The sequence below is a fragment of the Aspergillus welwitschiae genome, assembly GCF_003344945.1.
Source record: "Aspergillus welwitschiae strain CBS 139.54b unplaced genomic scaffold BDQ94scaffold_1, whole genome shotgun sequence".
NCBI classification, from domain to species: Eukaryota; Fungi; Ascomycota; class Eurotiomycetes; order Eurotiales; family Aspergillaceae; genus Aspergillus; species Aspergillus welwitschiae.
The window spans coordinates 793,220-807,362 of NW_020798695.1; the positions used below are offsets into that span (position 1 = coordinate 793,220).

Consider the following 14,143-nt stretch of genomic DNA (forward strand, 5'->3'; position numbering starts at 1 on the left):
TACATACACTTGACACTTTGGATCAATCACCATCACCGCCACCATCACACCCATGTTCCGACGACGCCAGCCAGATGAGACATCTCCCCCCCCCCTCCCCCCCCCCCCCCCCCCCCCCCCCCCCCCCCCCCAGCGTCCTTCTACCGATACCCTATCCTTGTATTCACACCTACGATGAGCTTTCCCGTCTCCCCATTTTCTTCCGACCGGTGACTCAAGGTTGATTTTTCATAGTCATATTAGACCTCCATCTCTAGAAGCCAGCTTCAACACTTGGTCAGCCACGGATCCAGGCAAGAATGCCCGTTCCGTGAACAAAACGAACAGCGATGATGGTGGTGGCGGCAATCTGACCATAGAACCCACCGTCTTTGGACAGCTTGACCAAGTCAACCTGGTGATGCTGCAGTGTTTAGTAGAACCAAGCAGGTTGGCAAGGCCAATGAGGGGGTCCAGACATCCCGATGACCGCGAGGCAGCTTACAACATGAAACGGGCGCCGCCAGCTGCAAATCTCGGGCCTTGGCAGTCCAGAGATGAAGTAAAAAGCAAACCTCGAGGGACCATGGATCCTGATCTTTGCTGTTTACGTGGGTGCCAGGTTCACTTTTCCTCCCAATGAAATGGCCTGATGGGAGACAATGAGAGCGGGGTAAAGGACCGCTACCTCCTCCTTTCCCCATCGACCGTTGCTTTTAGTCTAGTCCACCCTTCCCGCTTCATATGATGAGTGCAGGGCTTTGCGGGACCCATGATGCAAGATCGGTTTCTCTTCAAATTCAAATCGATCCAGGTAACTTGTCAGGTAGGCTGCTTGCCCCCCTAGAAACAGCTTCTCTCGTTCATTCTACACGCGCTCCCAAGCACCTTATCTGTACCCTCCTAGGCTGGTTTGAAAGGTTCTAGATAGGCCCGTGAACCGTTTTATGGAACTCTGAGAGTCCGTTCCGAGCACGGTCCCCCCGGTGCGCCTATCGTTCCGATGACAGGGCTTACTGTCCTGTCCGCTATTCCCGCTATCCTTTACCTTGCAGGCTGAATGTCGATGGTCTTCCTCTTTGGGCAAGTACTGTATCCAGCGATCGCTTTAGTACCAGTTGAAGCTCCATGTACAACAGACTGCTAAAGAAGTGGCGTATGCAATTGAAGGGAGGGAATCATAACCGACATTCGGTTTGCAGTCGAACAATGCAACTACTTACCAGGCTGGAATAGCTTGTCTCAGTGGTTCTAACATATAATACGCAATAACTAGGCTGTGGGACTGAATTGGCTGATGGCGATGGCGTACACGTGGTGGATCACAGCATCAGAGTATGTCATTGTGCAGGTATGTACAAAGTGGTCATTGTTCGAGTGTGGGCAGCTCTTAGAATACTATTAATCTCGCCTTAATTTTTTGAGCTACTCACTTGGAACGAATCCTGTAGTGGGATTTCCAGGTTTAAGCACGTTACTGAGATCTCGAGATGGAGAAACCTTTTCGATGACCCTATCTTGGTCGGCGAAAGAGCCTATTTAGGGTAGAGTACCCTTAATGCATTTAGCGCTCGCAAGGAGAACTTTTCTAGAAGAGGATTACCCTTTAACTAGGCAGAAAAAGAAGTGGGTCACGAATCAAGGCAATGTGGCACATGCTCAACTTTATATTCTTAGGTTTCAGTTACCTCCATCTTGCGAACAGAGCTTTGTTTAAACTTAGGTGATTTATTAGCCGAAGGTTCGTTTCAGAGTCAATACACTAGAGTCATGTTACGATACATTATATGCAAGCTTCTTGCCTGAAATGGTCTAATGGGGTGCCTACGCTCGAAGTAACGATGTTGCGTATCCTCTATTGCAAGGAAATCGGTACTAGCTTTTGCTTCGAAGGTCACTTGGGACAGGCATTCTTTCGACGACAGGGAAAATATGACCTGCCTGCATTCAAGTAGGCTTATAAGCTTGAGTACATGGCATTGAGCTAATACTGTTACTGTTCGTTCTTGTTATATACTACATCCCGAAGTTCGGAAACTTTTGATGCTCAAACGCCCACGTAAGGTACCATACTATACGTCCCGAAGTAACTTCCACTGAGATGATTGACTAAACCGGGAGCTACCTACAAGTGCTGCGAAGGGGGCCAGCATCTACCTGAGAGGCCACTTGGTGGATGTGAACTGATATCTGACACCCCTCTCCTCTTCATTTCTACCATATATCTCCACCTAGTCAAGCAACCAACTAATGATATTATCTCCCTCTTTCCATTAAACCATAATGATATTCATTAAGCCCTTTACTGGCACAATCTCCCTATCTTTAGCGGCTATAGCAGCAGGGGTATTGGACTTGCGATGCGTTCCTCTCATAGAATATTCTCAGTGAGTCAGGGGACCATAGTTCTAGTATTCAACAAGATCACGATTTTAGCTGGGTGTCCTTGAAAAGCATGATGTTACTAGGCCTTTTTCAGAAGATGTGAGTTCAAAGGTTCAGCTCGCAGACCCATACAAGGCCGATATTTGGCGGCAGAATTGCTGCTCATAACTAACTTCGACCATTACTATACACGATCAACAATCTTGATTCAGCTATCTCAACATTCTGCCATATTCCTTCTTAAAATCTTCATTTGTCTCTCCTAGAAGCATGGATGAGACAAGCAAGGTGTCCTGACGCACAAGCTAGAATCAAGGAATCATCTACAGCCAGCATGGGTCAAACCACTCCGAAGCTTAGGAGCACAAACTGGTGCGTAATCTACTATGTCCATTACTAGGTGTGCCTTTCACTGGATCTGAAAAACCCACAAGAGCGAGTACTGAGATGCTCTAGCGAATAGCCAGCCATTCCTCTGAATTGCATGTGAGCTGAAAATGGAGTTAGACGACAAAGCAAAGAAGGGACAAAACCAGCGTTCGATTACACCACTCGGGGATTACTAGCTGTTGTATCCGAGTCAAGAGTGCGATATAATATGGTGCTCTCTAAAGAGAGAACCTTCGACAATATACCCGTCGACACGATCTTCCCTTTTTTTGCTTGCCCCAATTCTCTCATCCTCTTCACGCACTTGGTGCTCTGTTTTGCGAGTTTAGCGCCATCGAACTGTATAGCAAGCACAAGCCCCTACCATCAATGATTCTATGGGCTCCGAAGTTTCCGAGATGGCAATCGCAGCGTTCTACTCCAGACGCGGTGGCACCTTTACCCCACTCTTGTTTCCCATGCATACGCAGCGCGCGAATGGAGTAGCCTCGAGCTACTACTGCTGCGTTAGCAACTAATCTACAAGTCTTGGTCTACTAGCTACTTGGGATGAGGCGGCAACTGAATTTGTAGGGGTGCAGCAATATCTACACATCGGTGTCGAATTTGGTGCGATCATGTTGGCGCAACGGTCTGTCGAGACCATCTACCACCGAGCTAGTACCATGCGCTTAAACCCACTTTTAGTTTTGATGGCACTTATACTCGGCGGCTGTGGGCTTTAGAGAGCATGACGAAAAGAGAATAAAAAGTTTTTACTAACCAACCCACAGCGTCCATGGCAAGCATTCAAATTGGATTACACAGTTGATGGCACATTCAACGTCAGGAAGGGGTCTGTAGTAGCCTGAAGTTAATCAGAAAGATCTAGTTTGTATTCTCTACCTGTTCTCTGCCAATAGTTGTTTACAGGAGACTGCTATGGTAGAGGCAGGGTTAACTCTTGACAGCTGTGAGGCTTCCCGGCGCTGCTCGATACCACTTTATAGGTGGTTCGCTGATGATCGATAAAATTTTTGAAAAGCTCTTGAGTACTAGGGCATAGCACGGTATGCCTTTTCAAACCAGAAAACATCTTCTACCATTGCCCTATTGAAAGAAGACCGGAGATAGAAGGTGGACAGGGCGTCCTGACGTCACCAAGGAGAGATACTGTGACACGCCGATGGTCACGTGAGGGACACGCGGCACGGGGCCCCCAGGTGCAGGTGGATCCCGTCGGTGACGGTGAGCTCCCTTGGTTGAGACCAGATAAGGCGGAAGCTCACAGGTCGACGCGGCCGGTGCAGGTCCATGACAATTAGACCGCTCATCACTGCTACATCAGCTCTTGTCGTGGCATCTTCAGCCTCTTTAAGACCAGTGTGCTTGGTCTTACACTTTCCATAATCTCTCGCATTGACCGCATTGTCATACAGTGGCCGACAACCTACGTTACCCGACCGGGTCTCTGGGTTGATTAACTGAGCACGGTCCACACGAGGACCATTGAGGACCATCTCTCGCGAACTTACTGGGCTATCTTGATGGTACTCTAGAAGTGGGTTGCAGGACGATTCCACAGTGAAAGCTGCGTGTCAAGCTTTCTATATATACACTATTGACCATGCTGAACCTCAATATCTTCCGGCTACTGGCCGATCTCTCCCATATCTCCTCCAAATGTGTCTTGATATGGGCTATCCATCGCAATAAGAGCGCAGAAGGTCCGTATAATAACTTGCATTTTTGCAGTGTGCTGCGAGCTAAGCATTGTTTCAAATAATAGGAGTCTCCCTTCTGACGCAGATGCTCTATGCTTTGGTGTTCGTGACTCGTTATCTCGACCTTTTCTCGAAGGCAGGATGGAAGCACTTCTACCTCGTATTCTTCAAGCTATTTTATATCATCTCCTCCTTCTACGTTTTATACCTGATGATGAGAGTATTTCCCCGGACACGGGAAAGGGAGCGAGCCTGGAAGATGGCTATAATATCGGTCGCTCTATCTCTGGTTCTGGCTCCTATATCTATTGTCATCTTCTATCGTGGTTATCCCGATAGATGGTTCACGGAGGTAAGTGGGATGGCTCGCATTGGCCTGTAGACGTCGCTAACCGAACCGTGATGATATGCAGACTTGCTGGACTTTCTCGATTATATTAGAGTCCGTCTGTGTTCTCCCTCAATTGTTGCTCTTGCGCCAAACGACCGTTCCGACAGTCATCGATTCATACTACCTGCTTATGCTGGGATCCTACCGTGCCTTCTATATTCTCAATTGGCTTGTGCGGGGACTGGGCTCTGAGGGTCATTGGGACGTAATTGCAGACCTCTACGGTGTCATCCAGACGGCATTCTACGTCGATTTCGCCTGGGTTTACTACTCCCGCCAACGCGTGAAGCTCCGAAACGGCGGTGTCGTTGACTCGGAAGATTTCCGCCATAGCTGGCTAGTGAGCAAGATACTGAATTTCCGGCAGCGAAGGAGTGCAGATGAGGAGCAGAATTTGAACGAGGAGGACGTGGAGGATGAGGAAGTTGCTGGTGGCGGTAGACCCAGGAACAACCGCTGGGGAGCAAGGGGGATCTCCGTCTCGGCCGACGATACGCTAGGAAACCATCGTGGGACAAGCCAAGACGAGAGTCTGGAAGGGTTCTTAGAAGATGAAGAAGACGACGAGGACAATAACGGGTACCCTGTGAACGGGGGCGTTCGTCCGAAGCAGTCAACCGGGGTAACGGGCAGTCACGAATGAACTATCTGCCCTTAAACCCCATATATAGAAACCCTGCTGCAGATCAGCCGGTTTTGGTTACACGATTCAACTGCCCTCGGGGCATTATATACATCCCTAGGGCTCGTTCTCCCCCTTTCACTTCCTTCATGGTCTGTTTCTTTATTGCTCGGGTCTTTGTTTGCATGGAATTTCTCTCACGTCATCAAGTTTTCACAATCTCAAATTATATCTTTTTTGGAAATGTAGTAATGCAGAATGGGTCCAAACCAGGTTGAGACACGGACATTTTGAATGCCAATTCAACCATTGCTGACGGTTAGATCATCCATGATTCAGTGGCAGGGTTGATTACTAGATGAGATCATCCCCCAGCATACGAGGGGCTATAGGTGAAACACAGGTGAAAACGACCCCATCGTTTCAGGACTGCAACCAGCCATTGCTGCGCCTACCCATAGCCACATCTCCTCGTGTGGGCATTGGACCATCGAAGAGGAACCCAGGTAAAGGGGGAAAGACGAGAGGGAGGAACGAAGGGGCCATTTTGAGGGCCGAAAACGCCTAGGCGACAACCTTGCCCTCATTCGGTAAATCCGGCATTGACCGACATCCTCCTGCTCTTGATCAGATCCGCGCCCGGTCCAAAATAGATCATTACTAGTGTTAGCGCGTGAGCCTGAGGACGGGCCTGTTTTGTCCTCGTCTTCGTTCATGAAGGGGAAAAACTATGATTGATGACAAGGTGTCATCCACTAACCCTGAGGGGAAATTGAGAGACCAAGTGACATCACGTGGATACGCCCCGGGGGCCCCGATCGTTCGACTCGCTGAAAGAATGAAGATCATCCACATGGCGGTGATGTGCGCAAACCGACAGTAGGAGGGGCCTCGATGACACGCCGGTCAGAAGGCCGTTCCATAGGGCCAAATCCCTCGCGGACGCCGAAAGGAAGTCCAGTATGAAAATCTGGCGCGAAAGGCACTAACCGAATTCCAGAACAAGACGGCCTCCCCGAGCAAACCGGCGATTCCTTAGGCGCCAGTGCCATGGCGGGAATCTCCGGTCTGGAATAATGGTTGGAGATGGACGTCCATTGAAGCAACTCGCAGGTCTTGGAGAGGACTACCCCATCCATCCTCATCTCGTCTGGCGCGTAACTCACCTTTCCTTTCGGGGACACGTGGCTTTGGTTGAACGCAGGTAGCCGGCAGGATGAGCACCGGACCGATCATATCAGAACCTGCTGGATCCAGGGGACAGCCTTCCCGGCACCCGCGCATGAGTGGACTGAATGGGGAGAAACCATACATCATGGACGTTCATTACGGGCCTGACGGGCATACTTGGTGGTCAGCTCGACTCCGTAGGGCGATTACACTAGTCCGATCGCAAAACCACAACAAGCATGTCTCCCCATGTCTGTCAGACAAGCCCGCCAGCCTAGCCTAGTCCAGTCCGTTCTGATCCACCGGGATTTGCAGCCGCAGCGACGGAGAAGCGCTTAATGGCCTATCTTTCCGTACTACCCCTGCTCATAGAGCTTCCTTGATGGCTCTCCGCCGGTTTTGCTGGTGACCGTGTTTCCTCCACAGCTTTCCGAACAGGATTTAGTTGCGTCCGGCTAACAAAGCACCAGAATCCTGGCTTATTACCTACCGTTGTTGGGGCTGCGTCTAGTAGCTTGTCAATTCGTCTTCTCTTGGCCGCTCTCACCCTCCATCTCCACCTCCCGTAGCGGCTAGGAACTGGCGATGCGTTCATCTGCCGTTCGGAGACTTTCTGGTGTATTTTTCACGCTTTTTTGACGGATTTGTAGTCATTTAATTATTGTTATTATACTTTTTCAAGTTTTTCCCTATCCTTTACCCGGAACTTCCTTATCCGCTAGGCTTTCTCCGTTGAACTTGACCATTAGCAAATACTGTCATCTCCAGCGCTAACCCACTGAGTGCCATTTGATATGGACCTTGGGCGGTTCGCTAAAGTATCGGTTTTTGTCACTCTTCCATGGCATTACCCATTCGACAGTGCCCACTTCAGGGATCCAGTACATCGGAACTAAGATCGCAGCAGGTACTGCCTTGCTCTTGAGTAACGTGGGTGGGCCTGGGAATGCAAAGTCTGAGCCCCGGGGGGTTTTGGGGGCTGGATTGTCTCCCTTCTCATGTCATGTCAAGAGATGAGAAATTATTTCTCTCTCCTCCCCTGCCCCTCTAGAAAATGGAGCCATCCGCCTGGAATCAGCGGGCGCTTAAATGCAGGCGTCTGGTCATACCTACACCTCTGATTGCGATTCAAATTTTGCGGCACAGTGAAAGTGGGCGGTACCTACCATGTTCACTAGAGCTCTCTAAGCCCGATCACCAAAGGCTTCACACTTCTGGCCTGCCTTGCGAGGCATTTTGTCTTTTGTTGATATCTCCTACTCGAGTATATGAACCCACACGCACGTCCATCAAACTTTTTCCTCTCCATCCTTCCACATTTCATTTCAAAAGCAATCTTTGCCCTTCGCCTGACGATTACGACTTGTGAAGAACTATAATTCTTTTCTATCTGACTCATTCCGAAGAAGCCTTCTTAATCACTCTACTCGTTCATTCGCCCAGTTTGATCATCTATTATATTAGTCTCCTTGTCACTGCTGGCAGTTTGCCCTCTTGCGTGTTTCATCCACGTTACATTCATTCCACAATAACAGCCCCTGCATCCTTTGCAACCGAGAAAGCGCACGTTGGCCTTCCCAATGTATCCTCAGACACCCATTGGATACTCGGCGCCAATGGTGTTCAGCCATGGTGGCTCCAATCCTGGAGATGGACTTGACGAGTACTATGCCAGTATGCAGCCTCAGTGGACCGCACTCGATACTGTACGTTGTATTCAGATGTTATTGGATCGCCGATTGCTAACCAGTCCGGCATATAGTCACCTTATACAGGTGTCAGCCATCCTTATACCACCGCAGCCGCTTTCCCGACTGGTGCCATCTTGACTCCGATCAGCCTTCCGGATAGCTCCTTCAGACCAAGCCCGGTGCTCAGTCATCATTCACAAGAATTCCACTACAACGTTCCCGAGTCTGTCCCACCACAAGGCCTGGGCATCACCGCACCCTTTCCCAGCAGTTTCCCTCGTACAGTCACCGCAGGTTTGGGACATACCTCAGAGGAACCCGACTTTGGCTTCAGCGAAGCCATCCTATCACCTCAACCGCCACCCGCAAAAAGGGCCCGACGTGGACCCAAGCAGGCAGTCACACCCCGGGAAGCACCGGTTACAATACTACCTAATCCTGAAGGGCTCCAGCGCATGGAGCAAGAGCGACGACAAGGGGCAACCGACGCTCAAAACAGCCAAAGGCCCCGGGCTCCGGGTCGGGGGAGGAGAGACCCGCAAGCTGAGGAAGAAGACGCATTTGTGGAGCGGCTTCGGGAGCAGAATCTAGCCTGGAAAGTAATCCGGGAGATGTTCCGGAACAAGTTCCACAAAGATGCCTCGGAGGCACGTCTGCAAATGCGCATGTTGCGGCGACGGAAGGAGCGGTTGGCACGGTGGGATGAGAATGATGTGAGTACGTGCGCCCGAGCTGTCGCAAATTGTCAACTAATTAACGATCAAGTCATCCAGATCCGACTGCTCATAAGAGCGCGGGAGTACTGGGAGCATGAGAAATACAACGTAATTGCACAAAAGGTGAGTCCCTAGGACCACTTTGACCCAATGGACCTTGCTAATTAGTTTACGAATTAGATGAAGGAGTTCGGAGCGGGACCGTACACTCCAGAGCAATGTGAAGCCCAACTGCGATACCTCGATGCACAAAACCGGGAGCGTAGCACTGGTCCGCGGACACGAATACCTGATCCTCAACAATCGCGAAAGCGATCATGGTCAAAACTGGCCTCCAGTGTGGCCAGTGGTAGTACGAAGTAGCATTTGTGGTTGTTTTGGGAATGTACTTTTTTGACTTTTTTTGGGAGGGATGATGAAGCGCATTATTGATTTCTTTGGGGCTTTCTTTTTTGTTGGGGGGAAATTACACGCAAGGATGATTGTTTACGTCTGGATGAGTTTCTTTTTTTACTTGGATATACCCTGTGACCGATTGCATGCGAATGACATATTGCTGGACGTTTTTGAGCAACGTGAATCTCAAATCATGGAAGCCGAGGAAGCGTCTCCCGACATCGAGAGAGTGAACGAGAATGCCAATCAAGGACGGGCCTTCTCTGGACGCTAATGCGACGGACAAAGAGACGAAGCCAGCGTCGTACAGCCCCTAGAGAGTTTCCCAGCTGCTAAGCGATCACAATTAAACTTTCTGGTCATCTAACGGCTGAAGATCAGCTCGACTAGAGAACCAGCTAGCCTCTTTGGGTGGGAGATAGGCTGCATCTGACGAGGTCACTTCTTAGCCGCCAGCAGCCCCAAGCCACACGACAGCTGGAGGACCTCGGTCCCTATGAAAGAGCCGCCGGGCTGATCCTCCACACGCTTACGTACAGATCCATGTTGCCTAGCAGGTTGCCTGACTGGTGGTGTTTTAGGAGGAATGCAGTCAGTGACTCAAGCAGTCTGGACCCGGTAACAAAACTACTACTCGGCTAAGTTTAGCCTGGTGTTACCGGCCAATGCAATGACATGCTCTGCCATGCCATGCACATGTACATGTACATGTACATGCACCTTTCAGCCGCAGCAGCAGGGATTGTCAACTTCTTCCCATGGCGCTGGTTTTACCGCCTGCTTTGGCTCCTCGGGTGTAGGACTAGTGTTCATGGCACAGTTATCTTGCGCACACCGATGACAACATGATCGTCTGCTAGCATCTAATTGTATTGCCTTCCGTCGAATCCTGCCGTCAGTCCTGCGCCAGCAGGCGGAGCACAGGATTTCCAGAAACAAGCGCCAGGAATGGTTACTGCGCTTCTAGCGTCGCTGTCGTCTTCCACCCCCTCCTCGGGGGGCTTGCTGGAAGTTGTACACGTCTTTGCCGTTGCATTCATTCCGTTCGGACCTTCTCCGGGTACTTGAATGATAAGTGTCTTAGACACACTAGCTATGAGGGTCGTGCATTCGTTCAACGTTACGGGGCTAGACACCCAGCATCAGGGTTTACGAGAGGAAGGGAGTAGCAGCAGGTGCCCGGGCTGTGCACACCCAAAACATAGGCTCTAATGCTCGACCTCCCCCTCCCCTTCTATATCCTCATCCAATATAGGAAACGTCAACAGGGCTGCCACCCCTCCTAGCCCATCAAGTCGCCTTCCACTCTCATGGTCGGAGCTGAGCACTCGCACCTCTCCACCCTCGACATCCCGTACCCGATCTACCAGCGATACCCAGCGTTTGCGCTCCGCCACGTCCTGTGACCTGAACAGCCGATTGGAGATGATCAGCACGCCACCACCGCGGCCAACGGCACCCTGGTCGACAGCGAATTCAACCTCGCGCGGACCATACGTCGCTTTGTTGGTTTCTTTGCGGAGCTGGTCGAGGAAGTCGTCCATGAGCTTTGTCTCGCGCGCGTACTTGGTGTCGGCAAGAATGGTTTTCACAGCCGGGGACTGCAGGACTTCCGCTAACGAGTGCAGATAACCGGAAGCAGAGTGTACAACCACAATACTGGGTAGGAGGCGTTTAAGCGCCGGCGTCGAAGTGGATGCCTGCGACTGGATGTACTTTTGGAAGCCGGAGGCCACGAAGCCTGGCGATGCAAGGAGAACCGGCCGAACGGTCTCGCTGCTAGTGAGTGAAGCCGAGCTGGTGTTGAATTCAAGCTGGCGCAGCAGCGTATCGAGTGTAACCTGGAAGAATTTCGACATGCCCTTTTACCACGAAGACCTGTCAGCATACAAGCCACTAACCCCAACACCGGGATGGATTATCAATAATGGTACAACCCACCTTATCATGATCACCCCCACCATGTCGTTTCCTGGGCACCGACATCTCAATCTTCTGCTTTAGGATAGTCTGAAACTGTCCGATAAAGCAAATATGCGCCAACCCTTCCTGCATCACCACGGCCACCGCCTCCGCCCTCCGTTGTCCCCCTTCATCCACCGCATCCTTCAACATCTGCACCGCGATACTGTCCCATCCGACGCCCTCGCCGTCCGCGCCAACTTCCTTTTCTAACGTGAAATTCCGATTCAGCTCCAGATCGAGTGTATGGTGCTGTCCGATCTTCGTATGTGCCGTCTCGTTCACAATAGTCCCGCTAACATGCAGCTGCGAGCTCTGCGGATCGAAGTCGAGGTTCTTGACACGGATCTCGAGCATCAAGTGGACTCGAGCTGAGGTAGTGGAACCGGTTTCTTGAGTTGTGGTGACACGACGAATAGCGCTGGCGCGGAGGAGATCGTTCGGTCGTATGAGGTTGTATGCGTGCCACTAAAGCCGTTAGTTAAACAAAGAGCTACCCCTCGACCAGGAACAGAGTATACCGTACCATGTCCTCAGGCTCCTCAGGACACAAGGTCACCGTTCCGGAGCCATTGTGCTCGATCTTGTTCTTGATGAGACGCATCTTGGCTGTAGAGCAGCAAGGTTCCTCGCACGGCGGGGTAACGTTTTGATAACTGGGACAGACAGCCTCGCGTGGTAGCAGATGCCCTTAGTTCCTCGACCTTTGATTATAAGCTGAGGAGACCAGTATTTTTATATGTATCACCAGTCACTAAGGGGATAGGGTATAAGTATGTGATCTTCTCGACGGATAGATCCCTTCCAATCAGGCTCTGGATGATGACGACCGAACTGGCTGCGGTAGCCTCAGGCCAGGGCCAGCTGCGGGACCATCCTAAAGCGGACTAGCGAGTGTGTCATCCGACCGAGGCCTATCGATAAGAGGGGGAACCCTAAGACCTAAGCCCTGGTCGGAGATAAGATGATCAGATAATAAGCCCATGCCTTTGACTAGTAGTGGGTTAATGTATCATAGTGGGTATGTCAATTCGATGAACATTATAGCAGAGAGTCCGGAGACTCTCCCTCTCCACAGATATAAATCATCGGGGACATATAGAATCAGATAAAATTACGAAGATTAGAATTTAGCACACCACACCGGACCCTCTAAACCCGAGCTCTCATCTCGGCTCAACTAATTTACTTGAACCCCCATGCCTTTCTGTTCTCGATCGACGTGGGGCGGGATGAGCGGCATTACTTTAATAATAGTTCGTTCAGTTTCTCGGGTCGAGGGAACCTTGAGCTCCGGCGGCGAGGGCGGCAGATATAAATTAGTCTCGTATCTCTCCTTGTTGATCAATGGACAGCTTCTTCTACCTTTACACACCTCTCTCTGTAAGAATAGTAGATCCAAGGGCTAGAGATCAAGATGTCCCTCTCGCTACAGTCAACCAAGAAAATGCTCTCGGGGTACGAGATTCCCGTTCTTGGATTTGGTGTGAGTATACCTTCAATTCTGTCTGGATGATACCGTCTACTAATAAGCGCGTGTTTTGTATAGGTCTATAAAACGTGCGTTCCCACCCATCTATCACACCTACCCACTCAGGACCATCTCCTCAATTAACCTATCATCAACAGTCCCGCCGACGTCACCGAATCCGTCACCCTCAAAGCATTGGAACTCGGATACCGTCATGTACGCACACCACACCACAACCACCCCCTCTTAACCTATAAACCAACTAACAAAAGCCAATTGGGGAACGATAGATCGACAGCGCCCAACTCTACAACAATGAAGCTGAATGCGCCCTCGCTATTCAGCGCTCCAACATCCCGCGCTCCCAAATCTTCTACACGACCAAGATCCCCACCACGCACATGTCCTACGAGAAAGCCAAAGAAGCGATCGAGACTAGTCTAGCTGCTGCCAAGGGATTGGGGTATATTGATCTGTACGTCTGTTTCCATAATCCCTCTACGAACCTACGATTTAGATGCTAACAGTACTGGGGGGAAATGTAGCATGCTCCTCCACGCCCCCTACGGCGGCCGCAGCGGCCGCCTCGGTGCGTGGCGCGCACTCGTCGAAGCCCAAGCAGCAGGGAAGATCCGCTCCTTAGGTGTATCGAACTACGGCATCCGGCATCTAGAAGAGCTGGAAGAGTATATTCGGAGCGGCGGGGGAGGAGAGATTTCCGTTGGGCAGTATGAGATTCATCCGTGGTGTGCGCGGGAGGATATTGTGGGTTGGCTGAGAGCGAGGGGGGTGGTGGTTGAGGCGTATGCGCCGCTTGTGCAGGCGAAGAGGATGCAGGAGCCGGTGTTGAGGAAGTTGGCGGCGAAGTATGGGAAGAGTGAGGCGCAAGTTTTGGTGAGGTGGAGTTTGCAGAAGGTTCGTCCTCTTCCTTCTTTTTCCTTTTATGGGGGATGAGGCGGGGTGGTTGGAGGGATGCAATGCTAACGAGGTGTAGGGATATGTGCCGCTACCTAAATCAGTGACTGAGTCGAGGATCGTGGAGAATTCGCAGGTGTTTGATTTCGAGTTGTCCGCGGAGGATATGGAGGAGTTGCAGACGACGGAGTATGCTCCTGTTAGTTGGGATCCGGCGAGGGATTCGAAGATATAGATAAGTAGATCTGCTGGATGAGAGTTAGTCACTGTCAATGGAAGATAGATTAGAATGAACAGAAAAAGAAAATAGTGAATAGAAACAAAGCAGACAACGTTAAACAAGACAGTTAGT

The 14,143-nt window shown here is 50.7% G+C and overlaps 8 protein-coding genes across 8 annotated transcripts; 4 read left to right on the plus strand and 4 right to left on the minus strand.

Annotated features, from left to right (window-relative positions):
• Window positions 1–3,923: 3,923 nt before the first annotated feature.
• BDQ94DRAFT_164990 (uncharacterized protein) lies at window positions 3,924–4,253 on the minus strand (the record flags this gene model as incomplete). Its single annotated transcript, XM_026770170.1, has 1 exon — window positions 3,924–4,253. The coding sequence occupies one exon, from the start codon at window positions 4,251–4,253 to the stop codon at window positions 3,924–3,926; it is 330 nt and encodes a 109-aa protein (XP_026632267.1).
• BDQ94DRAFT_3708 (ER lumen protein-retaining receptor) lies at window positions 4,253–5,674 on the plus strand. The gene is made up of 3 exons (XM_026775593.1): window positions 4,253–4,460; window positions 4,523–4,809; window positions 4,871–5,674. The coding sequence occupies exons 1-3, from the start codon at window positions 4,361–4,363 to the stop codon at window positions 5,489–5,491; spliced, it is 1,008 nt and encodes a 335-aa protein (XP_026632268.1). The 5' UTR covers window positions 4,253–4,360; the 3' UTR covers window positions 5,492–5,674.
• A 358-nt stretch (window positions 5,675–6,032) lies between these two features.
• BDQ94DRAFT_132741 (uncharacterized protein) lies at window positions 6,033–6,357 on the minus strand. The gene has a single exon (XM_026764118.1). The coding sequence runs from the start codon at window positions 6,323–6,325 to the stop codon at window positions 6,137–6,139; it is 189 nt and encodes a 62-aa protein (XP_026632269.1). The 5' UTR covers window positions 6,326–6,357; the 3' UTR covers window positions 6,033–6,136.
• Window positions 6,356–6,789, minus strand: BDQ94DRAFT_132742 (uncharacterized protein; the record flags this gene model as incomplete). The annotated part of the gene is made up of 1 exon (XM_026764119.1): window positions 6,356–6,789. A coding segment is annotated over one exon (284 nt), but the record flags the coding sequence as incomplete, so codon positions are not given.
• Window positions 6,790–8,220: 1,431 nt separating this feature from the next.
• On the plus strand, window positions 8,221–9,410 carry BDQ94DRAFT_164992 (uncharacterized protein; the record flags this gene model as incomplete). The annotated part of the gene is made up of 4 exons (XM_026770171.1): window positions 8,221–8,346; window positions 8,403–9,048; window positions 9,097–9,170; window positions 9,228–9,410. The coding sequence occupies 4 exons, from the start codon at window positions 8,221–8,223 to the stop codon at window positions 9,408–9,410; spliced, it is 1,029 nt and encodes a 342-aa protein (XP_026632271.1).
• BDQ94DRAFT_132745 (uncharacterized protein) lies at window positions 9,068–10,131 on the plus strand. Its single transcript, XM_026764120.1, has 2 exons — window positions 9,068–9,170; window positions 9,228–10,131. Exon 2 carries the CDS (start codon window positions 9,460–9,462, stop codon window positions 9,715–9,717), a length of 258 nt encoding a protein of 85 aa, XP_026632272.1. The 5' UTR covers window positions 9,068–9,170; window positions 9,228–9,459; the 3' UTR covers window positions 9,718–10,131.
• Window positions 10,121–12,227, minus strand: BDQ94DRAFT_132746 (putative translation factor pelota). Its single transcript, XM_026764121.1, has 3 exons — window positions 11,932–12,227; window positions 11,385–11,873; window positions 10,121–11,305 (listed from the first exon to the last, which is right to left on the minus strand). Exons 1-3 carry the CDS (start codon window positions 12,007–12,009, stop codon window positions 10,652–10,654), a joined length of 1,221 nt encoding a protein of 406 aa, XP_026632273.1. The 5' UTR covers window positions 12,010–12,227; the 3' UTR covers window positions 10,121–10,651.
• A 480-nt stretch (window positions 12,228–12,707) lies between these two features.
• Window positions 12,708–14,135, plus strand: BDQ94DRAFT_132747 (aldo/keto reductase family protein). Its single transcript, XM_026764122.1, has 6 exons — window positions 12,708–12,891; window positions 12,955–12,965; window positions 13,035–13,092; window positions 13,167–13,351; window positions 13,422–13,791; window positions 13,871–14,135. Exons 1-6 carry the CDS (start codon window positions 12,823–12,825, stop codon window positions 14,024–14,026), a joined length of 849 nt encoding a protein of 282 aa, XP_026632274.1. The 5' UTR covers window positions 12,708–12,822; the 3' UTR covers window positions 14,027–14,135.
• Window positions 14,136–14,143: the final 8 nt, after the last annotated feature.